We start from the raw sequence: 26004 nt of genomic DNA on the forward strand, positions 1-26004 counted from the left end.
AAAAAAAAAAACTGAGTCAGTCGACTGTAGTGTATTTTATTACCCCCTCTGTTGAACCACTGTAACAAACCTATGTAGGCATATATTATATATCCTTGAGACGTATAATCAAGGAGTTCACAATCACCATGATTATGATTCAAAGTAATGAAGCTGATGATAGTTCATGACGGTGAGTTTGCCTAACTGTGTCTGGGAGTAGGAGCACAGTGACTTCCAAATTGAAAGAGAAAAGTGAAAGTGAAGTCCAGGATTATTAGTCAGAACGAAAGTAAGAAATGTTCAAAAAGGGAATTCTAAAGATGTGTTCACCCCAAACACAAAGCACAATTTTCACACGCTGCAATAATTGCATACAGTCAACGCAAAGATGTGAATAGATGCAATTTCGTGCCTCCTGGTGCAAATGAGGCGAATGACATGATGTAAAAATGAGGCAAATTTTATTGCGTGATAATATGATGCGAAAGCCTGTCCGCCTTGAGATTCTCTTGAATAACATGGAGACAAAGCATTGTAGCGGTGTGTGTTCTCCCAGAGCTGTACGCTAGAACCTCACATTAAAGAAAATATACAGGAGCCTTCGTTAATAGAGTAATGTGAGAAGCAGCACAAACCTTTTCTCTTGGGATCTTCTTCTTGCCACAGTCCTTGCATTGTAAGGGAAACTTCAAACAGATCTCATCATGAGCCTAAAACACAACCATGAAGGAGCATGAGAATTTCATTTAGCATCCAGTTAAAAATAAATAATCAGCGTCTGCTTTACACTCGATGATCTCCACAGCTCACCTTGATTTCTTTAAAGTTGAAGGTCATTTTGCAGTATTTACAGTTGAGCGTTCTGGCTTCACATTCTCTCTCATTATGTCTGTCCTTCTCCGAACGAAGGACGGACGTTTGGCACGCCTCGCATTGGATCCTCTCGAAATTACAGCGGCCTTCATGCTGAGCCTTAAGGTGAAGGATAAATATATTATTACTACGTTCTTACTGCCGGTACATTTCTGTTATTCATAAACATAAAAGTTCAACACGCTTGGTGTTTTTATACAAACATGACACGCTCTTGCCAGTTATTATTCAAATGAATGCTCTGCAAATACGTAACACACCCAAACATGTCAGGGTGTACGGTACAGGATGTACTGACACGAGAAATGTGGAAAACAATCTCCATTTAACTATTTCACCACCAGCGTGGTGATAATAAGTCATTATAATTAATGGTGTATTTATGATAATTTTCTTGTCACTCCATTTATTTAGTTGCACCATATCATTGTTAAAACACAAACAATAAATCTCTGAACTTCTCTGAATCAAACAAAGAGATATATATATAAATATAAATATAAAAGATCATCTTTTCAAAAAATGCCGGGAAATAAAGGGGCGGGCCTCGACTGTGAGGTGGAGTTTATCAGGAAGGAAGTGATTTCCTTTCATAATGACTACCAACAGCACGCTGGAGCCACAGAGCAGGAACCGCAGGTAGGCTAGCCTGTTTTTGGCTTTGACTGCTCACTTATCGGCATGCTCCAGAACAAATCTCAAAAAGAATAACCGAACCGAATATGAATCATCTTTATCGGTTTTTCCAGTCAAATCCCCGTCGTTACCGTTCCACTCACCACGTTTAGTCTATTTTTCCGGCTACTTTCGGGTGTGTACGTCTAGCTAGCGACAGTGCCGATCTTTCCACTGAACGGTGACTAAGACGGCAGCCCACAAATGTTCACACAGACATGTGGGTGTCACACAGGATAGTAATCATTTCTCTGGAACTGCAATCGAACTATAGCGGACTAATCGCGTTTATTTATCACATCAGCAAACTAACCGGTCTGAACCACATTTGTAAGTCACGCAAAAACAATCTCCAGCATCAGCTTGGTGTGCATATTTGAAATATTTCCTGCCACCACTTAATTTAAACACTTTCTGTGTAGAGTCTGATCTAGTTTATACAGTTAAGTAAAATCACAAACAAGATGGAAAGCACTACAAACACCCTTTGTACAGAACACACACACACACACACACACACACACACACACACACACACACACACACACTAGAAACAAAACAAAACTAGTAAACAGATGAAACTCATTCAAACACAAGACAGTTGTTATGATTCTGGTGGGGCTTTTCTGTGATTGTACAACAGTGTCTGTCTGTAGGATGTGGTCCACTGTCTGAGCCTGTTCCTGTTAAACAGCTTACAGTAAGTATAGGTAGTTCCCTTGCTAAGTGGTGCAGCCTAAATCTAGTTCCATGATCATTTAACCGTCAACTCTCGATCAGCAGCCCAGCTAATCTCGAGTTGAATGGCCTTTATATCCTGGTACTTTCCCCCAGTTACCACTTTGGTACTTTTGTTTTTTGTTATCTGAGCTGGTAACATGGGGACTTTCCAGACTGCATGCTCAGTTTCACTTCCTGTTTCTCTGCTCCTACAGCCGTAGTGCATATAATACAACCGCATTTCCAGCTGTTATGTTAGCAGCTGTGTGGCTGTGTGGGTCAAGGTAAAGTGGGATGATTCAGAATTAGAAATATTCTAAAAATACCGACAGGTTTGGGTTGAGTAAAGTGACACCTATGGGACAAGCAGGGGCAATCAACCAAGTAGAGAAGCATAAACACACCCACAGCCACCAAAAGACGAGCTGAACTTTATACTTCACCTCATACTCTTTTATCGAGCCTGTCCAATCACAGCCCTGGTTCAAACACCTGGCAGGCAGGCTTGCTATTTCTCGCCCGGCTGCATTGTCTGGAAATGCCTGGTGAATGAACAAAGTACAGAGTGAAGTGAACTCATAAAGCCACAAATTATAATAGCAAACTGACATAAAAGGATGCATTGTGTGTTGTGGGGGTGAAGGAAACTCCCATCACGCTGTAGTCATATTATTTCCTTTGAATCTGTGGGGGTGATGCATGGTATACACATTACAAGGAAGATGTCTCATAAAATAACAATGGTGGCAGACAGATGACTAACCTCATTACTATTTAGAATGGATATAGGCTCCTCATATATCTCTTCTTGGCGGCAAGCATCACAAGGCTTTGGCCCAGAACTGAAAATAAACAGGTTTGTAACTTTAGTGAGGTGAAAAAGAAACAACAGCTGGTTGGTGCTAGAAGCAGCCATTTCCTGCTGATTCATTACCGAGACGACTGCTGACTAACTAGTTTGGATCACAGCTCAAACTCGATAAATTATTTAAAAAAACGACAACAGCAGTGAAAGAAACTGGTAGCTGAAAGTTGCAATGCAAAATTTGCTTCAGCAAGACAAATATATGAGTAACGTACACAAACACACACAGATGCATGTGAAGTTATCATTATTACATGATGGGTTTGCCTGTCCAGGCAGGAGGTTCACATTAAATGACCTCAATTTCACATGTGGTTTAGTACATGTGAAACAACATGTGACATACAATGAAAGTCACATGACACAAGCGCTAGTTTTTTTTTCAGAAATCATTCACATGTGACACATGAAATGCTTATAGCTGTTGTGTGAATGTTGTAAGATTAGCAAAACGAGACTCCATTAAAGACACGTCAGAAAGGTTTTGTTTAATATGTGGTTTTATGTGTAGTTGTTAAATTAATTACATTTCCTGTCCTGTCAACTTATCATCAAACACAAGGTCATAGACCAAGATATGTGTAATGTTTGCACAATGTATGAGACAGTGATAGCAAAAAAGGAGTGGAACAAAATGGACAGGTTTAGAATGAGTCAGCATCATCAAATCCTTGTGATTCACTGACCCTTGTGATTCAGTAAAAGAGTCCAGTCATGTGAGAGATGAGTCTGAATAAGGTAATTGATCTTGGGTGGAGAAAAACACACATCCAAGGCGAGCAGTGAGAAGAAGCCAGTATGTGCCGAAGCATAACCGATATGAGGGTAAGCATTAGACGGGGGAAAGGGTTTGCATTTCACACGGCTGTAAGCGGTCTGAAGACCTCCAGTCTACCTGGTGAGTTGCTTGAAGCAGTGTACACAGAAGCGGTGGCCACACTGAGCCTGGACAGGCTTCCTCAGGACCTGGAGACACTGCTGACATTTGTACTTATTTTCCATGGGCACCGACAGCACACTGAGGGGGATCCCTGGTAAAGAGTTGGAGCAGTCCAACGAGATTCGGGCCATTCTTCTCCATCAACCTGGTGCCAAATCCTGTGAATGAATATCACACATAACAGCTGTTAAGAGTCAACTTTTAGAAGTACAGAACTTTAACAGCACTTTCACAATCACAGCGCTTTGTGCTTTCTCTGACAAACCTGTAATAACTGACTGACTGAGTGAGTTACCCTTCACTTCTTGTGGGACATGTAGTAACGGGTAATAACTGACTGAGTGAGTTACCCGTCACTTTTTGTGGGACATGTACTAACAGGTAATAACCGACTGAGTGAGTTACCCGTCACTTCTTGCAGGACATGTAGTAACTTGCATGTATGTCAGAATTAGACCTACTGGAAATGTCGGTACATGGGAAATCCAGTTGCTGTACTTAAAGTGCAATAGCAGTGTAGAAGAAAATGAATTACCTCACAGTTGTAATTTCATCTTATCCTAATATTCCTCACCTTTTGTTTCACCTGGATAAACTCTGAGATACACTCAGCTATCTCATATTGATTAATCAAAGCCCAATGAATGGACCCTAGGAAACAGATGTGTATTGATTCAATGCAGATCCACTCATCACACCTTTCTCTGCTTGCTTCATGTAACTGTCCAGAGTCCCACTCTAGAAAGGATTCTACAGCTCTGTTGTGAACGTCTGTCTCCATTGACAGTGATTAAATTTCATCTGAACTAGCCACAGAATTGGACCTTTCTTCCACATGCTTTCTTATCTAAGAAGCCTATACGAGATGCGTGAGAAGCCTTTATCAGCAGAGAGAAATCTGAATCTGTCCGAGAACAAACATACTGATGACAGATTTGTCTGATGAATTTCTCTAGAATGTAAACATGGTTGGTCGAGCCAAGAGAGAGAGAGAGAGAGAGAGAGAGAGAGAGAGAGAGAGAGAGAGAGAGAGAGAGAGAGACAGACAGACAGACAGACAGACAGACAGACAGACAAGCCACAGCAGGATGAAGCGACCCCTGCCGTTCAAATTCCAGCACCTTCCTGTAGACTTGTGAGGAGGCGTGGATGTGTTTATTCGTGGTTTAGAACTTAATAACTGTGAAACAACGAAAAAATCTTCTAATTCACAGCTTTGTCCCCCTCCTCATTCGCTCTCTAGCTGAAGTGAAGTTTGAATGCCGTGTTTACAAACAGCAATCAACAATGTGACATGGCGAAGTTGAAAATTAAAATGAAACTATAACAATATATCACTGTTTTTTTTTTTAAACTTCCAAACTGTTGCTTGAAGTCTTGTGGTATCCAGATATAAATCATGAAAGCTACATTTGCCAGTTACTACTCAAAAGATGGATTTTATTAGTTACGACACAAGGCTAATTGCGTCTCTGCTGCCATCTAGTGGTTAAAAAAATTTGCTCTGCCCACAAATAATATGGCCCATAATGAATCAAAGTTGGTCGCACCTTTACTAATATGATATCTGTGTTTTACATGGAGTAAAATATTTTAAATATGACGATTTAAAGCCCCTAAGTTTATGTATCGGAATATGCCTTAATTTGGCGCCACCTGGTGGAAGTACCGATACTTTTTTAAATTAAATGTCAACAGGTGTGAAATCTGTGCACAAGTGACTGAAAGTTTCACAACTGTTTCAAAAGGCCACTCTGTTGTGTGTTGCACTACGATCACACTAATCAGTATGACATTCAGCAAGGTTAAATGTGGCACCAACAACGGGACTTCCTGCCTCTTTCTCAAAAAGGCACAAGCTGCTACAAGGCTTAAATTTAGATAAATAAGATAGTAATGTCTATCTGATTAAGCTGGAAGTGATACTGCCAGGAACTGAAACCGGAATTTCTGCAGTGGTGGAGGATGCTACTTTTGCTTCTAATCTGCAGCGATGCAATTTCATACTCATACTAAAAGTACTATTGTGGCAATAATTTTCACCCCAGTCTGCTGCGTTGAGGTCAGTAACAAGGTTGTGGTTGAACTGCTTTTTCAGCATGGTATGCATACATGATATCATTGAAAAATCCCTCATGGGTGGGAAAATGCGTGGGGAGTGTTTTTCCCATAATCCAGAAGATGTCACCGTATATTTATATTTTCCCACACACCCACAGCAAACATTCCATTAATAAATATGCACACAGATTTTGTTTGCCTGTCACAGTGCCTGGTTTAGTTTTACACAAAGCTGCAGAAAATGGTATGCTATGTACCATTGTAGGTAAGAATGCAAGTTCAGTATGTCAACATATTGTTAAGGAAAGTGTTTCAGGTAAATTCTACAAAGATTATGAGCAGAGTGCAGCTTTGCCACGTGGATATATGACTTTACAGGTTGTATAACATGCAGTTCATCTGGTTTGGACAGTACAAAAGTCAAATAGCTTTGAGCAGTGTTGTCTCCACCTATTAGGCTTATTTGCTTGAGTCAACACATGTTATTAAAAAAACAATACATTTAAATTTTAATTTTGAATTAAGTTTGTACAGAAACACACAACAAGTAGTTCCATCTCAGTTTCTTCCGAAAAGGAGAAAAGGGGTAATAAGTATAAGAACAGTGCTGATGTGGCTTAAAAGTTAGGAACTGCTTTTGAATCCTCTTTAAAAACGTATTTTGAATCCTCTGTTTAGGGAACCCTATATTTTAAACCACTGGATATGTTCTCAGTCACAGGAAATCTCCTGAAACGTCTGTGTAGGAAAGTGAGATTATACGTGTCTCTCAGATAAAACTTAAGATAAATGAAACCAGGCAAATGTAATGATTACCATGTCCAACAAATGCAGTTTGAATATATAAAGCTACAAAAAGTCATGCTTATCATTAGACCTTAAGTGTCCAAAGAAAACATTGACTAGTTATTCTTTAGCAGCCATTAGTCATAATAGCAAACATTCAAGCTCTAAATAATATAATCTTTCAAGGGACATTCATACTCCCTGTTCATTACAAAGCATTTAAATTGTGTGGAAACTCTTAACTATTACTCACAGTTTGTTATCCTTTAAACAAAAATTAAATAATGCTGATGCAAACATTTTAAAAGTTATACTTTACATTTATTTTAAAAACCAGTAGCATTACATGGAGAGTGAAAGAGCAATATTGTTTATCTCAAAGCATTTTTTCTAGAATGAGGATTTGTAAGCATTTAATTTTCTTCTTCCACCCTTGTTAATTGTATTTAAGTCACAAGAGGAACTGTAAGGCGGGAAGTATTTTACTTCTTAGAAAAACCCACTGCTGCTTATTATTGGAAAGCTCACTTTAACTCATCCGGCACAAGGTGACTAATATATGTCTTCAACGTTGCAACATACTGTAGTAACAAAGTAATTGCACAACTTCCGTGTGGTTAAAATGTGTCTGCAAAAGTAAAACCCCTCAATAAATCATAAAACATTGCTTAATGACCGTTAAAAAGTACATGAATACACCAAGCGTGTGTGTCCTGCCCATGAATGATGCATAGAAAATCTGAGAGGATAGCAAAAACATACCCAGTAAAAACAATAATTAAATCAGGCAATCTCACGTATAAACCCCATGCTGATTCCCTTTGTCTGACACTAAACAGTTATACAAGAAGCAAAAACACTACTAAAAATGGCAAATACTTATACCACCATACAGTGATCTGGGCTTTAGATACGAGTGTGTGAAGTTGGGAAGGAAATGACACCAACAGCTGCATTCTCAGTCAAAAACAACGCTTTAAAAGTAACGTCACAAAGAAGCTTTCCTATAGTCTCTCTCTCTCTCTCACACACACTCGCTCTCTCTGCTTGTGTGCCACAAACAACCAAGCTAGCAGCAGCAACTGAAGCAGGAAATGAAAATCCCTCTCTGCCCTGTCTGTCTGCCTGCTCGGCCTCGCTGTTCGCCATGTTCTCGGTTGGTGCCCATGGCGACGGGGTTTCTCCGCTGCTCTCTGCGATACTACACGCACACCAAACTGGATCTGTTACTCACCGAGCCTTCAGAGTCTGCCTGTTCACATTGCGATCACAAAACCTCCCCGACCTTAGTACTTCAGCGAAGTTACACCCTTACACCACGTGACATCAGTCGTCAACCCTCAGGGAAATTAGGCGAGTTGCGTGTGCAGTAGACAAGTCCGCTGTTAGACATATCTTGCTACTGAATAACACCCGCACACGTATCATTTGCACTTATTTTTCTATTTCTGTCGTTTATCTAAAATTACGCAGCTAAACACTTAACTTACACTTCACTTGCTGGTTTGCACGACTATTGAACTTGCACAACTTTAGGCAGCTAGCTTAATGCTAAGTTGTTTAAGATGTTTTGTTGCGAAGTATCTACTTAGTTGGCGAACTCCTAACCTAGTCCTGGCAATAAAGCAACACCAGCTCGACGAACTAACCTCGGGACCTTCACTTGGTCGACGGGTAGAAACGAAACTAGTGTTTGTCCGCTATTGCATGTAGAAGGGCAGCTCAACCTTTACCTGTGTTTACATTTTTTTTTTATTGCTACGTGCGCTTACTTTTTTCAGCTCGGGAGAACGGTGGCAGTCTGGTACGCTCTGCATTGCGTCCAATTGAACGGACTAGCCCCGCCCCTCCACAGCGGGGCTGCCACGGAATAGAAACCTACGATATCAGATGACGCATGCGCATTAGTGTTCACAATGTGGCGGCCAGTTGGCAGACCTTTCCAACACTTACATCGGCGAAAATACGTGTTGATCTCCAAAGGTATGAGTTTCTGCAATGAATGCGTCAAGCTATTTAGATGTAAGTGATGTTAATAAAGAAATATCGAAGCAGAGCTGGCAGCGTAGTTTACCGGAGAGGGCACACACAGTAACTGTTATGCTACACACTCCTCGGCTAACATGCATGTAGTGAGCTAGCATCAGATTCACGTCACTCATTATAGCACGTATGAGTAATTAGCTAGTCAGATACTTTACTACGGAAGCGCATTGCATTCACTGGATAAAAAAAAAATTAGACGCCTTATCTCGTAATTACGAGAAAAGATCTCGTAATTATGAGATCAGGATCTCGTAATTATGAGAAAAGATATCGTAATAACGAGATCAGGATCTCGTAATTATGAGAAAAGATAAAAGATAGTCCTCTCTCAGTGGCAATGATGGCGCTATCGCAGTTAATCTGCTATTACCACCTTCTCGGCTTGAGATACTGGGAAATTTTGAGGTTTCTGGAAATGAGGATGGTTTCAATATCAGTATGTCAACACTGCGCACGCATCTCAAGACGTTGGGATTCCTGATCTCATAATTACGAGATGTTTTCTCATAATTACCAGATCTTTTCTCATAATTACGAGATCATGATCTCATAATTACGAGATCTTTTCTCATAATTACGAGATCCTGATCTCATAATTACGAGATGCTTTCTCATAATTACGAGATCTTTTCTCATAATTTTGAGATCTTTTCTCATAATTACGAGATCATGCTCTCATAATTTCGAGATCTTTTCTCATAATTACGAGATCATGATCTCATAATTACGAGATCTTTTCTCATAATTACGAGATAAGGCGTCTAATTTTTTTGTATCCAGTGAATGCAATGCGCTTCCGTACTTTACAGCATTTATTATGTCCATAATAAGTGGGTGAACGCAATCCAGTTTGTAATTCCATTTTGCTACATAAGAAAATACATACAATAAAAACAAACTCATGTCATATGTGGAGGGCTGAGGATGGATTAAAGAGTCTCACAGATTTGACTTGTTGAGTAAAGGACGTAAAACAATAACAACGTGTACATTTTCACTTTGTCCTGGTCCAGCAGTGTAAATGTGACTAATGCTGCTCCACCTTTGTCCCAGCAGTGTGTGTCAACCGGCTGCACAGCACTAGCAGTGTGTTTACAGACCGTTTCAATGATGGGCTGTATCCTGGACATATCCACACCACCCCCATCCAGAAGGCTCTGTTGGCTGTTGGGTCAGGTGTGGCTGCACTACAAGACCCCTACAGACATGGTGAGACTCCTGAGGTATCTGTTCATTTGCACATTATGTGCTATGATTTCACCAGGAAAGATTGCTCATATATCAGCTCTGTGTGTGCATTAAAGCCAGCTACAGGATGTTTGGGCCTTATAAGGTACTGAACCAGTTCTGCACCGATGGCAAGATGGCCTGAACTTAAACATTTCCATATAAGGACAGATAGATAGTCCTTTCAGCTTTAGGCTTGCTGGCCCCAAGGGGTGACATCAGCAGAGTAAGATAACATAAAGGTGGTAAACTATCCCAGCCTATCAGGATGGTTTGGAGGCTCCTCAATCTCTTTTTGGATGAGTGGACTCTCAATCCATCCAATGTGACCAATAAGGTGCAGTAGGTAGGTCCTGGCAAAAGGACTTCAAAAAGGCACGCGCATGCAGAAAATGGTGGTGGTTTTCATGTGGATTTCCTAAATCGAATGCTCAGTAGGATTTCCAGGTAGAGTAGGCAAAGGTTCATTAGGAATTTACCTGAGTTTGGAGAAACTTGGTGTTGGCCAACCTGGTCTGATGCAGGCTTGAGAATTCTCTTTCAATAATGATCGCTCTATCAATCCCACCCAGCCTGTCTCAGCAGATTCATTTATCGATCAAACTTCACACCGATCATTGCGGAACAGAGCCCAGAAACAACACTCCCTGGTTCGACCTGTATCTCTACTGTCAAATCAAAACCCAACCTTCCACCAGATGGTGGTGCAATAGAAAACCCCCAATACTCCAAACTTTGGACATTCACTACAAATCAATCAACTGACTGATGAGAAGAATCTTTCATACACAATGAAAAAGTATTTTTGTGATGTTGCCTTACTTGCTTTTCTGAGCCTTCCACCTTATTAGCAGATGGACATCACTTTGATGATGCCACATGTGGTTTAAAGCTTAAAAAAAAAAGTTTGAACAAACTGCAGTCCAAGGCAAAAAATGAACCTTCATGCTCAATTAAAAATGTTGTGACTTTTCAGAGTTGGATATGTCATGTTAACTGGGTTATAAATTGATTGGCTTTGAGACTTAATTGTGTCAAATTGATATCTCCACCAATACTAGTATAACTGAAAAGTAAAATGTAAATTTGCAATTGTTTTTGCCTTTTATGACGTTTTTTATTTTTCAGTACAATGAAACCAATGGTTGAGAATTAGATGAGGTTTCTTTTCTCCTGAACTGTTCAAGTAGAGTCTATGACTCATTCTGAACTATTGTTCTCTGGAGAGTGAGAGAGGTGTTACATGTTCCTAAAATGTGTTCGAAACAGAAATGAGAACAGATACATAGATGATAGATACATGTGTTGGTGAGGCTACTGAAACTCTCAGGGCGGAAGAGTGCACTTACACCTGTGACATTTAGTTCACAGAGCGTAGGTGTCTCTAAAAGGTTACACCTTTGCATTTAGTCGCCAGTATCGGTTGATTTCCTCAAATGCTGGATCCTACTATTATATTTCCTTTTTTTCTGTTTGCCATTTCCTGCCTGGTAAAAAACCCAGGGCATTCCAGCTCCACCCCCCCAGTAATGCAGGCTTACTGTTAAACGTCTGTAATCTCCAAAAACAAACCAAGATAACTCCGATGACATCATCAGACTTGACATTTTCAGCCAGACATTTTCTCAGACTTGAAAAATCTCCTTCTGAGCCACAGAAGACATTAAACAGCTGTTTCACAGGCTGACTCCTTCTCCTATTGATGAGTACACTTAAGCTGTATTACAATTTATTTTAAGAAAAAATGTCATACTATATACTATATATACTGTATACAAGCACATATGATAATCTTTAAGTCGAAAAGGTATGTTTTTCCAGGGCAACCAATTATTAGATTGTAGGTTTTGCAAGATATCTCAATAATGTACATTTAATACCAATTAACAGCACAAAACTCTGCCTACAGACATGGTCGCGGTGCTCGGAGAGACGACGGGACATCTCGCACTGATAAATCTCAGGAACAAGATGAGAAATGACCCTGAAGGCTACACAATCCTAACGTGAGTCACTGTCACACTATGCAGTAACTTTCTGTTTGAGGCGAAGGAATTTGATTTTGCTTTACTTGGTATTGGCTGATTATTGCAGAGAGAGGCCCAGGATCCGTCTGTCTACACTTGACCTGAATGAGATGAGCTCTCTGCCTGATGGCTCTTTTGGGAGAGAATACCTTCGTTTTCTGGAAGACAATGTAAGTGTCCTTGTTAAGATGAACACGTTTCCTAAGAATTTCCTCCCTTTTTAAGTTTCTTTTTACCAGTCTCTCATGCATTCACTTCCCTGTTCCGTCAGCACGTGACCCCTGACTCGAGGGCAGACGTGAAGTTTGTGGACGATGAGGAGCTAGCTTATGTCATGCAGAGATACAGAGAGGTGCATGATTTGCTGCACACCTTACTGGGCATGCCCACCAACATGCTGGGTGAGTCAGGCTTCACAAACTGCAACTGGAAATGGTGTAGTCATTTCATTTGAGACCATCGCTATCCTGCACTAATACTTTTAGGAGATTGAGAGCCAGGCAGTTTTTATAGTGCAGCAAATAAATGAATTATTGTGTGCATGTCAGAAAAGGCCACAGACACAACGTCATTATGACCCTTTCTAGCTGTCGTTAAACTGACCTTCTTTTTTAAAGCCACTTCTCTGTTTTGCTGACCCAGTGGATTGATTCGATACACAGTGAACTTTTAGAATAAAGAGGAAACAGTCACGTGTTTTTTTTTTACAGTCGACTTCCTTCATTTTTTTTGTTCCTTTTCATCTGGAATAATCTGGGTGTTTCTCTTTCTGTCCCTTCTTGCTGCTTTCAGGTGAAGTGGCAGTGAAATGGTTCGAAGCTGCTCAGACTGGGCTTCCCATGTGTGCTCTTGGAGCTGTGTTGGGGCCACTTCGGCTGAATGCAAGGTACATCTCCAATGTTTTGACTGAAGTTTAAACTATGTCAGAGTACCTGTGGACCCCCCCGAGACATTTAGTGTGCTCTGTAGCAGTATGAGCGGAGCTGGAGTCTGTTATGGTTTCAGTGAAAATAGCTTATCCACTGAAAGTGTTCACATTCACCTAATTTTGTGCACTGACAGCAAAGACCGGAGCTCAGTGCTTTGGTGGCAAATAATTGTTCATTCATTTGGCTTTTGTCCAGGTCTTATGTGTAGTCCCATTAAGTTATATATCAAATTCACCGTTATGATGAACAAACACCTGTAAACTGAACCCTGCAAATCATTAATCCTTCCTCATTCAATAACTGCACTTCCTTGTGCTTTTGGGAAACTGGCTTATCAGAGAGATTGATTTAAAACAAACAAACAATTCCTTCATTGTTGTTTGTGCTGAACTTTGCTCTCTCCTATCACCTTCTCCCAGCCGTTTGCAGTCGCTGTTCACATCCTTGGGCCCTTGGGCTCTTCAGAATGGTCGCCGGGCCCGCTGCGTCCTCAGCGTCTTCTACGAGCGACGATGGGCGCAGAGCATCGAAGACCTCCGACAAGAGCTCAACATCGAGCCGCCTCCTGTCATTGTCAGCACTACCAACAACAGGAACACCTGAGAGACAGTTCTCCTCATCCCGACAAAAGACTTTTAAAAGCTGATAAACCAGAAATATTTGAAGTGCACTGTGAGGAACAACTTTATCAACGACTGAAGAAATGTGGAAATTTCACCATTGCCAAACTCTGGCGTTCCAACTTTTAGTTTGAAGTGTGAATCATTTTGAGTGAAGTAATTTCAGCTGAGAAGATGTTTTTGTTCTTTTAATGCTGCTAGACACGATTAATCCAGCCATGTCTCGTCCCACCTGTTGGTGAGAAAGTGTGTATTTGTATCATGAATAAATAATATAAGATTATATCCGTTATAAAGAGCTTGTATACTGGTGTCAGCTTTGAAAAAGTATTGTTTTTTATCTAGTATTATAAAGCTGTTAAATTGGTATTTCTTTCGACTGTTTTTCTAATTTAAAAAGCACTTTAAAACAATTGAGAATTAGTGTCATGTCATGCATGCAGTGAAACCGACATTTATGGATGGGAAAGGAGCAGATGTCATCTTCAAAAAAACATGAGTGCAGCTGCTTTTGTTATCATTTCATCACATCCACTTTTAATATCCCAGTGAGAACCAATGTTCATGAAACATGAAGAGAACCTTTCCATTAAATGCTGTCATCTACATTTAATACATATGATTCAGCTAGCCCTCAAAGAAGCAATTACACAGCACATGGTCCACCAAACCCTGTTGAACTAGCAGTGAATCGGCTCTCACGTCACACCACATAGTACCAAAACAAGAAATATCTGGGACATCCCCAACTTGTTCATCCTGTGCTTTTCCAAGTAAATTCTCACATTACCGTAACACAGCATTAGTTAGACAGACTACAAATGATGCCTTATTTGGTCTAAGATACCACTGGTATGTCACTACTTGATACATAGCTTTTCTTTTCTCTCTCAGTTTTGCTTCATTGCCTCATACTTTTTTCTCATGTCATGTTCTAGTTTACTTCAGACTGCTGATTAAGCATTTGTCACTTTCATATTTCCTAAAATGAAACTTAAGCTCTCCCTCCTTCTGATGTTAAAGCTAAATGTCAATTCTCTGTTGCGTAATTTAAATCTTCAAACATTCATTCAACAGGGGTCAACATGTGCTCAGCTTCCAGAGTTCTTGTGTGATTGTAGTAGTCAGCACCTGTAGCTGTCCATAGACACGTTTTCACCAACAGCTCACCGTTGCCTGACTCATGGTTGTGACGTTACTGCCCCCCAGTGGCAAACTTCTGAGAAGTAGCGAAAAATTCAGATCTGCTTTATATTAGGACCTTGATTCCTCAAATTGTCTATTTGTTACAAAAAGCTAGTGGTTCACTTCCTCATCCCAGAGTCAAAGGGCTTTTTTCAGAAAAGAGTTGGTGACATCGCTGTAGAAAATGGAGAAGCTTGTTTCGCCTGTCGAAAAGACACTATAATAACAAAGGAGGAAAAGCCCATTCTACCAAATAGATAATAATGGCTGCTAGTTTATAATACAACAGTTTTTAGAGTGGCGACATATTGTCAAGATATTGTTGTCATAGAAACATACCAAAGCATATGAGTTTTTAGTAGTTGTATTGATTATTTCAGGTCCTAATAACATTTAAGTACTAAGTATTTGAATTCTACATTTTGTGTTTAAACTATATACTTTGAGCGCCCTCTGCTGGTTGAAACCCGGCTATTGCGACTGAACTTTGCTGTTGGGCTGATCTGAGCCAGGTGATGAACATGGAGCCAGCTTCCTTCAACAACCGTCACAAACACACAAAACGTTTATGTTGTGTCATAAAAGAACAAACTCTGGCATTTTTAAACACATATGAATGCAACAGAAGTGAAATATACCTTGTTTAGGACTAATTATGGAAGACTCAGAAAATATAAGCTGTAATAATTAGTTTACTGAGGGTATAAAATCAATACAAAATGATCTTAAGTTCTTCTGAGTTTCTTTGTCACACAACATTTTAAACTGGATCAACCAGTGTAATTAATATTTTCCATTAAGAGTCTTGGGGAACCTTCACTATACAGATCAAACTGATGCTAAACACTATCATAATAAAAACAGAAAAAAATACCATTGTCAGTCAAACAAAACACATTTACAGCACTACTGTATATTATGATCAACAGAGTAAAGTAAAATTAAAATATCTTATTATTTCTAAATCGAAATCAGTGAAACAAAACATAAAAATCAGCAGCTAATAATAAAACATATAAATATATAAAATAAATGACGCCTTTTATAACTACACAGTCAAAGTAACAGGAAAGGAATTTCTTCACATGTTTAAGGTCGATTAGTGTGTGTTGTGTCAGTGCAGTATGGTGATACTGCGGTCAGTCACGGCAAATGCCGGCAACAGCGGGGCACTGAACGGATATGTGACGCAGTGCAGCACGGTGTTGGAGTCCGGCACGAAAAACATCAATGTCTGACTCGGCCAGTCCAGCAGCAACCCGATCCTTTGGGGTCTACTCGCCACCTGCAGGGGCGCCTTCTTCCCTGCGTGGCAGAAAGAGTAGTCCCCGTCATAGTGAGACAGCACCCACGAATGATTGTTGTGGCCCAGTCGGGCCTCGTTCCCAGAGCCTTTGCGCCCCAGAGAGGCGTAGCACACCCCGACCTTAAAGGCACCGCTCTGGCCCACATCCACCACCCAGCTGTGGGTGCCGGAGGACATGGACAGTGAACCCAGTGCGTTGGGCCAACAGTCGAAGCGCGCTGGGTCGTAGGGTTGGGCCTGGCGAGGTTTTTTGTGAAGGAAGGTCAAAGTGTATAAGTCAACCGACAAGGTCAGGAGATGGCTCACCGTGCGCTCATCAAACTTTAAATCAGATGATCCATAAGCTGCGGGAAGAAGAAAAAGATGGATTGACTGTCACAAACTGCTGCAATACTCTTAAGTAGACATGTTTTAAAGAAGTTTTGAGAATTATCTGTTTACTGTAATGTCACAGCACACAAAAGGTCACTTCCTGCAACCCTAATTACAGTATAACGCTTGTCCACCTTCCACTCTTTTTAAATTTTCAAGTATGCTCATTAGTATCAACATTGTTGGACGTAACAACCCTTTATAATCATGCTGGATCCTTCCTGCTGTGCGTGAAGATTGAGTACAAATCTACTGACCTTTTGGCCCCAGCATCATTGCAGTGGCCCACAGACCTCTCAGCAGTTTGCTGTCATTGCAGGATTGGTTCAGGTTGAGCTGGTCGGTGTCGCAGGGCTCCCCGACCCCATCTCCTTCCTCCACCCTGAAACAAACAGCAAGAGGAGAGGAGATGTTAACTCGAGCTAGAGGGGGGGGAAAAAACCATTCACAAGCAATAGCATGCAGAAAAGATTACCTGTCAGCGATTTCCTGGACACTAGTCTGAAAGACAGGAAGAAAGTGATGACTCATCTGTGCATTCTTGTAGTTTAGAAAATGACCACTATCAGGCTACTGTTATTTGAGCACAATATCTTAGTTCCAAGTCCCTGAACCTCCGGTCTCTCACCACCAGCTGTGCGTCCGGAGTGTGCGTCAGCGTGTGCACCAGGCCGGAGCGCGTCTGCGTCAGACTCTCCAAGGCCTGGCTCCAGTGGGCTCTCTGAGTGAGGAGACACTGCTCCACTCGCTCCTCCTCCCTCTGCACCTCCTCCAAGAGACGCTGCTCCTCCTCCTCCAGGGCTTCACGCGCTGCGCTCACCTGAGCCAGGACCTGCTCCCTCGCCCTGCTTGCTGCTACCTACGCCAAGAGACAAGAAGACAATATCAGACATCCCGTGAGAAAATACATGGTTTTCAGTCAGTTGGATATAAATACTGAATCAGCAGGTTAATTATTACTTTTTTAAGTCCATACACTGATGTTCCCAAAATGTATAAACCCTTCAAAGTTTATGATCAAATCGGCTTTGAATCTCTAAATGCATTTTTTTCAACAAACCGTTTAATCATTCCTTGGTGTTGTCCAACCATGAATCAAAATCAAAATACAATGTTGTGATTAGTCATCATCATCTGAACCTGCAGCTCTTCTCGGCTTCACTAAGCTTTACAATGAGTTTCAGCTCACTGTAAAGCTTATCTCTATAGCGTTTTTTAAAACACTTTCTAGTTGGGAGAGCAGGCGTATATTTCCTCAAACCACAGATTATAAGCAAAGTGTCCCATAAATCAAAAATTCAACAACACTTGAGGGCAGGTGCCTCATATTTCACATGATTGATTTCCCACATCTGACCATAAACAAACACACCAACAGCTACAGAGACTCACTCACCAGATTTATTACCCAAAGCATTGTTTCCTGTAAATGTGTTACAGAGACATGTTGGTTTGGTGACACGGTTCTTGCTCCTATAAGGTATCTTTGCATTTGTCTTATGTATATCTTTGTTGTTTGCTTGAGGTTAGCTTCACTCGTGGTAACCTTGAACATTAGACACACATGACCCGAGCTCTGACCCCTGTTGTGTTCAGGGAGGTTAATAAACAGGCGACGGCTGCAATGAAAGAGGCAACCTTTGCTTTGCTGGTCATAAATTGACTGAATCAGTAAGTGATATATGACTAGTGAACATATTGTGTTTATTTTCTGTCTTGCTTGTGCATTTACAATTAAAAAGTGATTTACTCATTGGGAATGACAAGATCTGAAATTGCTTGGCTATCATTGTAGGAGGAAAAGTTAATTTTGACAAATCAGAACCCCTGGTAATGAAAATATTTAGATTTATGAAGCATGCTCACAGTACTGTTGTTACATGTTGTTTTAAGTATTTTTATGAATTAACATAATCACATGCATTTTCGAGAAACAGCCTATGATGTTTTTTTTTTTACTATACAGGGATGATTTCTTTCACATATTTTCAATGGTTTCACATGCAATGAAGTGCTTAATGCATCATGTAAAAAACACAAATCTGGTTCGAGCTTCTCAAATGTGCAGGTTTTCAGCTTTTCTCAGTTTGATGTCATTATAAAATGAATATCTTTGGAGTTTAGGAACAGCTGTTCAGATGAAACTGATGATATTTTTCACTTTGTGAGTACTGAGGCTGGTGCTGTGTGTGTGTGCTCATTAACGTGTGGTTGACTGGGTGGGGATCAATGCTATTTTCTCACCTGAAGCTTTTGCTCTTTGGCTGTCAGCGTCTGGTCGATAAACCTCTCAATCCTCAGCGCCTGCAGCTGCATTTTTTCACACACGTCCACCAGTTGGTTCTGATGAAAACACACACACACACACACACACACACACACACACACACACACACACACACATTCACTCATCAGCTGGAGACAACAAGAACATCCTGTCTCAGCAAGAAAACCCACATTCAAATTGTGGCACACCCAAGAATTATGACATATGCATATTACACATTCGTGAACACAACTTTTCAAACTTTTACGAGTCAGTCCTGGTGGATTCATGAAAGCTACAATCCTCATCTTCTCTTTTAAAATAAACTTGAAAGAGAATTAAGTAAAAGGGGAGACAAATAAGACATTCACACCGAATGAAGGTGGACTATTTATAACCCTAGAAACCATATTTAAATTGTTCATTTCCAAAGCTGATGTATAATCAATATCATACCACAGCTACATTCTAATAATAAAAGAAGTCAACAGCCGCTGCTTGTTATGAACACAGGACTGTTGGTAGCGGGCCCACACACTCACCCTGACTGCGGTTACTCTGGCGGCCAGAGGGGCGACAGTGTGGCCGTAGCAGGGGCCCACGATGGCGCAGTGCGAGCAGATGAGTCTCTGCTCGGTGACACAGAACCAGTCCAGCTCGGACTCGTGCTGCACACAGAACTCGTATTCACCGGAGAAGATCCCGGACTCGGTGTCGGCGGTGGCCGGTGAGGTGGACCCCGCGGTGTCCCCCTCCTCCTCCTCCGCCTCGCGCAGCCGCCGCTTCACGGCGCCGCTCAACACGGAGAAAATAGGCTGCTCCAAATCCATCCGCTCCGTTTTCACGCTTTCACCGAAAGTCCTCCCCGGGCTGGTGGGGGAAGACGGGCATGTTAGATCGCAGGTTGTGAGCTCCTCGGTCATGGCACGGCAAGGGAACAGGTGCACCTGGAGTCGCACCTACAGCGCAGTAATACCTGTGTGTAAAACAGGTGTAACAGGTGAGCGGAACACGGAAGTAACGCGGACACCAGAGGTCAGTGCTGGGAAGAAGAAAAAAAAAAAAAAAAGGTTTCTGTTCTGCTGGTTTCAATTGTTAGATTTGGGCGTGAACTGATATTCTATTGAGTAGCATGTTGGAATAAAAAGAAGTTAAAGTTATCTTTTAATTTTGTTTCCCCTCCCTGTTGCGTCCTTTTTTGGACTTAAACTTCCCAAATATTCCAGCTTTGACCCCCAAAGTGAAGCCTGACCACAGGTGGAAGGTCATCTTAAGGTTGAGATCAAATGAAAAGTGCCTCTTTAACACTTTTAGATCACATCCCCATTCAGATTAGGCACCTATTTAATGTAAGCAAAAAAAATAAAAAATAATACAACAACAAAAATCTATTCAATATCTTGCTGAACAAAACATGTAGGCTACCACAAACTGCGAAAATCCAAGATCCAGTGGAAATACCCCATTGGCATTTTGTCTAGGGAACCAGTGTGAGGCTAAATTCCTGGGTGGGCCTACACAAATACATATATATAAATAAAATGTACATAAAAGGTATCTCATTGAAATACTGTATTAAAGGAAAATAAATGTGGGAATATTACGATTGCATCAATGTTAAAATGTAAAAGAAGACTTTTACTGTGAAATAGGTCTGAGTGATGTGGTTTAAATCACTCACGCTGCTTTAATCTTCATTCCTAATTGTGTTAGTTTATGATATAAATAATTTCTTTAGAGAACAGAATTCTGTAAAATGTTAACCTTTGTTACACAACAATTCTGAGTTGATAAACATGCCATCCAACCATATTGTGGGTTTTTTTACTTAACTTGTACTTTTTTGGACTTTATATTTGCTACATCAAACTGTTATTCCAAAACAATACATTTCATTTTGAATTGTCCTTATGTTCAGATACCATTGTGAAAATAGTAATCCCATTTTCCAGGGTGGATAGGTGTGGTACAGTTTCAACATGTGTGTGTGTTTGGGATCAGTGGTGCAGACACACCTCAGAGACGGCTCTGTTTAGCAATATAGTGAGCAACACCCGCTGTCGAGAAAAGCTCTTAAATCCAGAGAAAACAACCTCAAATGTACTCTTTGAAGGATGGTCCGCCCTTAAACAGTAAACAGTCTGCATGAAACTTCATGTGTTCTTCATGTGACTTCTAGCCTGAATCATTGAAGTGCTCTTCACGTTTCTCAGTTTGATGCACAAAACAATCTCAACAAGAACACCCAAATACAGTGGTGGTGAATGGAACCCAGACACTCGTCTCCAAGAAGGTTTTAAAATGCCTTTATTAAAACGATCACATCCCCCACAGGTAGAAAATAAATACAAACAATACCTCAATGTGTTTCAGCATCCAGCCTTCTTCAGGAAGTTACAGAGAAAGCATGTCGTGAAAATATCTTCTACAGCAGGTGTGAGCAAATCAGTTGGTGCAGACAATCAGTCAACCACTCTGAGAAAGTGTTCACTTCATGTAATCTAGTCTACGCCTTTTCAATTAATTAATGTCGCCAGCAGGGGGCGACGGCCCAAGAAACAAAAGTAAATACAAAAGTAAAAAGATGACCTCTCAAGACAAAGAATGTACACTATAAAAGGTACAGAAAGAACACCTTAAATGTCACGTAAACACATCCTACCTCATCAAATGACAGTGATGGTAGAGCTACACATATCTCTCTATAACAGTGGAAAAATCTTACAGGAAATGACTGAAATCAAGATCCTCATTAAGATCAGGGTAATCGGTTGACCTTTCCTTACATACTGTTCATATTTCATGACTTCACTGTATGGTTCGAGACCATTTTAACCCTGGCCGAGAATTCCCTCAGAAGTGGCTTCACGGATTTTGAACTATATATTTACAATGTATAATTAGCCTGTCTCTTTGAATTCATGTAGGGGTGAAATACTCATCTGTATTCCTTAATTCAATAAGATTGTGCTCTTTTTATGGGAACTTGGAGGCAGCAGGTAAATATGACCTCAACAGGTAAATGTGACCATGACTGCATAGGCTTTATACAAATCCTATGAGAAAGATGGGATGTCTCTGGAGGATGGAGCAAAGTGGACCTCCAGTCTCGTCATTGAGGAAGGTGTAGTAGCAGTCATCCACCACCTGAGGGTGCAGCAGAACAAACGGACAGTCATGCTTTCGGGAGCTGAATCAGGAAAAGGGTCAAACCTGAAGGTGATTGTGGACCACATGAGAGCAGATGCATACATCACGTGATGAATCTGATTGGAGTAAATAAATTACAGAAACAAGATAAGACATGAATGAATGTATCTGTTTTTCCAAGATCATAATTATTATAATAACAGCATTCAAATCATTATACCTTAAACAATCACACCTTTATGACACTTTTTAACAACACACAGTGTTTTAAAAAAGAAAACCTGGACTTCTTTAGATCAAACAGTGTTTTGAATTAAAATTCTAAGACAATAGTGAGAAACAATGAGATGAAACAACATGCTACATCAGGTGTAGGTGTGTGTGTTGAGTTCTGATACATAAAGCAGTGGCGTCAATTCAGCCAAAGTTAAGGTATGGCAAGGTTACTAGTCACATGACCAGGGCTTGAAGCAGGAAAAAATCCTGTGCCTGAAATTTTTTTATGCATTGGGGAGAAGAAAATTCTGAACATTTGCAATCTAAATGAATTAATCTGGTGCACTTTGAGAGTAAACCCACATTATAGTTTGAAACAACATTCAAAACACACACAGCCAGTATCACTAAGCATAAAGTCCGCTAGCTTAATGCTAACGTATAATACCTCAGAAATTAGCATCACCAAGGGCGTAACTTTGAGTTGAACATTGGGGTGGTTGAGATTTCCACCTGTGAAGCAGGTGTGTGTATATATATATATATATATTCTTTGGCCACCAGCCACTGCGGCAGGTTTGGGTTTACCAGCCCAGATATATAGTTTGTGCCTAAAATAAAGTTGACCGACTCAGAAAATGCATAAAAATGGGTCTTGAACGTGTACAAAATACACATTAAAGTGTGTGCAAGTGTTCTTGTTAGGACTCATGGTCCTTAATTGTCTCTAACTTTAAGTATTTTGTCCCGATTACAAATGGGTTTGTAGTGTTTCCCACAGGATCTTTGGAGACTATGGTGGGGGGATTGTCATCCTCTAGGGGGGTCCGGGGGCATGCCCCCCTGGGAGAAAATTTTGAATAATTTCATTTTAATGCATCAATTTGGTGAATTCTGAGAAACAAAATATGACATATCAATTACTGACCAATTTCTTACAAACTGCTGGTACTGATACAAATGTTGACATACTAAATGGGGTTGAGGAGTTTAAGCATTCAAGAAAAGATGAGAACAAAAATGACTAAAACACAATTCGTTTATTATTATTATTAATAATAATGATAATAATAATAATAATAATAATAATAATAATAAAAGTGGGTGACTATTCCTCAGCCTTCCTTGGTGTTTTGGTTTTGACTGAAGCCTCGTTCACATACGTCGCCACTCGCCCATCTCTGAGAGACAACTGTCAATGAATGTGAATGTGTTCTAGCGGAATGTGGACCAGGACAGGCGATGTGATGTGGTCGATCGGAGATAAAATAATTTTAACTTTCTGCGATGCGAGTGAAGCGAGTACCAATCACAATGTAGAATAGAGATGATCGACAGTTGCCGTCAACAGAGAGTTCCACAGAGAGTTGTCGCTTGAAGTCGCCGCCGGCGGCAGTGAGTTTTTTTTGCCAGCGAGTAGAATTCAGCGAGTGACGGGCGAGTGACGGGCGAGTAGCGACGTATGTGAACGGGGCTATACGCGCACGCACTGTCGAACTCGCCGGCTGGGGGGGGGGGGCAACCGTGAGTGGTGGCACTGGAGCCTTTGATGAAATCTAACAACTGTGGCAGTCGCATTAGTTTGTCTGAATGAAAAGTGTGCAGGGCTGCCTTTGGGCTGATGTTATCAATCGCTCTGGCTACGTTGTCCCGGTCCGAGGTGCCTGGAAACTTAAGGCCCGCCCTACTCTGCTCTGATTGGCTAGAACTCCTTGGTTACCTTGAGTACCATTGGTAGTTGGAACTATCACTTTAAACGTGGTTACAGTTAAAAAAAAAACAAAAAAAACACTTCACCAAAATATTGCTACGCTGGATTTCCGGCACCGTGCCGGAGGTCTTCAAGCCCTGCATGACTTAACTACAGTATCAATCAATATACATGCCCAGCAAATAATCATAACAAAAGTGACAAGTCTGCTATGCAGCTTATCTGTGTGGTTAGGAACATTTTAACTTTTTCAAATGCAGTCTCACTCACATCCCGCTAACATAACTATGGACACAAACACTTAACTACGCACGTTAATCAATCAATTCAGTCAAATGCGCCGTTACGTTTTCAGCACCATGGATAGCAAGCGGCAGGGTTATAGAGCAGTAATAGCCTTTCTGACAAACACAATTTCGCTCATTCTGTTCACTTCATTCACTATGTAATTGCAACAATATCACGTGAAGATACCAGGTCAACTTAAAACTGTTAAAAGTCCAAAAATGCAAAGAGGAGAGGGAGAAGAGGGTGCTGGAGTGGCTAACAGCCTCGTTAAAGTGATGGTTCGGAGTAAAATGCACCCGAGGTAATTTCCACCATGACATCCAGCCAAATACCCCTTAGGAAGCATTTTTAGCGATGGTCGGCATTGGTCAAGATAGCCGCTATCAGCCGAATGGCTTAGTACTAGCGCTACGGTACAGAGGGTATATCTCGTAAATTACCCCACTAATAATGCATGGAATGTTACCAAACTTCTGCAGTAGTACACATAGGGTCTTGTACTCACAAAACTAGGCATTTGAAGGTTTGTAAGTACACCAGGAGTTTATTTAAAAGAACACTTGCCCGATAGCTTCTATCCTCGGCTGCTATGCTACCGCTGCGTAGACGCCACTTCCGTGTTTACCCAGCCGATGCCGTGACGCGAGTTTTTATAAATGCTTGTTGGACTGGCGACCTGTCCAGGGTGAACCCTGCCTTCGCCCAATGACAGCTGGGATCGGCTCCACCCCCCCGCGACCCTGAATACAGGATAAGCGGTAGACGATGGATGGATGATTTAATCAGATCAATCATAATTTTCAGATTTTATGATCGCAGACAATACAAGTTTGAATGTTAAACATGACTTTCAGTACAGCCCCATAATTAATAAACTATATATCATTTCAGCATTCATTCTTAATTATGTTATTATATTACGTTCTTGAATACAGGCCTTGTTGTCTGAATCTTTATGGTCAGTGTGTGTGTGTGTGTGTGTGTGTGTGTGTGTGGTGTGATGGTTACCTGCGGTTTCGAGCCTCCACCAACTCACTCAGTTGATCCTGAGCTGCCCGGAGCTCCTCCAGACTCCGCTGGTAGCCGAGGTCCCCCGGAGCCCGACCTCTCCAGGAGAGAAACCTGGTTGGACAGCTCGCTGGTGCGATCACGCAGCCGCTGGATGGACATGTACAGGTTCTCATCGTCTTCCTCCTGCAGCCACAGCGAGGAACAGAGCAACACAAATGATTTTCATTTATTCACTTTCAGTAGATTGAATATATCTCTCCGTCTCTCTTCTTCATAAAATACTGGTTTACCTTTGCATTGACAATCTCTATGTGGACCAGTAGTGACACCAACTCCAGCTCCTCACTGTAGCTGTTCTTCAGAGGGATGCTCCTCCTCAACACCTTGAATTCACACAAATATTTCAAAGCGTTCGCAAGAAGACATTTCTCCGCTCCAGCTGTAGGGTTGACGTCCTCACTCCGACCTTTGACCCCTTCGCTAAGCCCTGACACTTTGTTGTTAACTGCTGCTGCTCCTTCATGCTGTCGGTAGCATGGAGCCCACACTGAAATATCCAGGATGTGAAACGGATTCAGCAGGAGAAACAGGTTATAAAGACAGAAGATAAAGTCCAACCTTACAAATCAGTGTAAGTGAACCAATAAATCACCTGGTACACCGGTACTTTGAAACCTGGGCCCTATGGGTAAATTACTAATGGGTACAAAACGTCGGGTGTTGGTCTAGTAGGAATTTGGTCCATGTT

General features: G+C 41.1%; 3 protein-coding genes across 6 annotated transcripts in view; 1 reads left to right on the forward strand and 2 right to left on the reverse strand.

The window, feature by feature from the left end:
• traf2b (Tnf receptor-associated factor 2b) overlaps positions 1 to 8697 on the reverse strand; it is a 10911-nt gene extending 2214 nt beyond the window's left edge. Inside the window, exons 1-6 of one of the 3 annotated variants that reach the window (XM_084034706.1) lie at positions 8675 to 8697; positions 4011 to 4213; positions 3014 to 3092; positions 2694 to 2792; positions 793 to 954; positions 618 to 692 (exon numbers count right to left, since the gene is read on the reverse strand). In XM_084034706.1, the coding sequence (XP_083890832.1) occupies positions 618 to 692; positions 793 to 954; positions 2694 to 2792; positions 3014 to 3092; positions 4011 to 4186 (591 nt within the window). In that variant the 5' untranslated portion in view covers positions 4187 to 4213; positions 8675 to 8697. Of the gene's footprint in view, positions 1 to 617; positions 693 to 792; positions 955 to 2693; positions 2793 to 3013; positions 3093 to 4010; positions 4214 to 8136; positions 8250 to 8551; positions 8575 to 8674 lie in introns of those variants that run through there. The other 2 variants (XM_084034705.1, XM_084034704.1) reach the window with 2 other exon arrangements.
• On the forward strand, positions 8690 to 14118 carry coq4 (coenzyme Q4 homolog). 2 transcript variants are annotated; one of them, XM_084034710.1, is made up of 7 exons: positions 8690 to 8885; positions 10002 to 10157; positions 12085 to 12181; positions 12270 to 12372; positions 12474 to 12603; positions 12995 to 13088; positions 13551 to 14118. In XM_084034710.1, the coding sequence occupies exons 1-7, from the start codon at positions 8819 to 8821 to the stop codon at positions 13732 to 13734; spliced, it is 831 nt and encodes a 276-aa protein (XP_083890836.1). In that variant the 5' UTR covers positions 8690 to 8818; the 3' UTR covers positions 13735 to 14118. The 2 variants fall into 2 exon arrangements, with proteins under 2 accessions (XP_083890836.1, XP_083890837.1); XM_084034711.1 differs by having other exon boundaries at positions 8692 to 8885; positions 10005 to 10157.
• A 119-nt stretch (positions 14119 to 14237) lies between these two features.
• Positions 14238 to 19833, reverse strand: bspry (B-box and SPRY domain containing). The gene is made up of 6 exons (XM_084034707.1): positions 19423 to 19833; positions 18859 to 18957; positions 17243 to 17473; positions 17090 to 17115; positions 16872 to 16996; positions 14238 to 16586 (listed from the first exon to the last, which is right to left on the reverse strand). The coding sequence occupies exons 1-6, from the start codon at positions 19801 to 19803 to the stop codon at positions 16051 to 16053; spliced, it is 1398 nt and encodes a 465-aa protein (XP_083890833.1). The 5' UTR covers positions 19804 to 19833; the 3' UTR covers positions 14238 to 16050.
• Between the last annotated feature and the right edge of the window lie 6171 nt (positions 19834 to 26004).

The sequence above is a fragment of the Eutrigla gurnardus genome (genome assembly GCF_963514095.1).
Source record: "Eutrigla gurnardus genome assembly, chromosome: 19".
Lineage (NCBI taxonomy): Eukaryota > Metazoa > Chordata > Actinopteri > Perciformes > Triglidae > Eutrigla > Eutrigla gurnardus.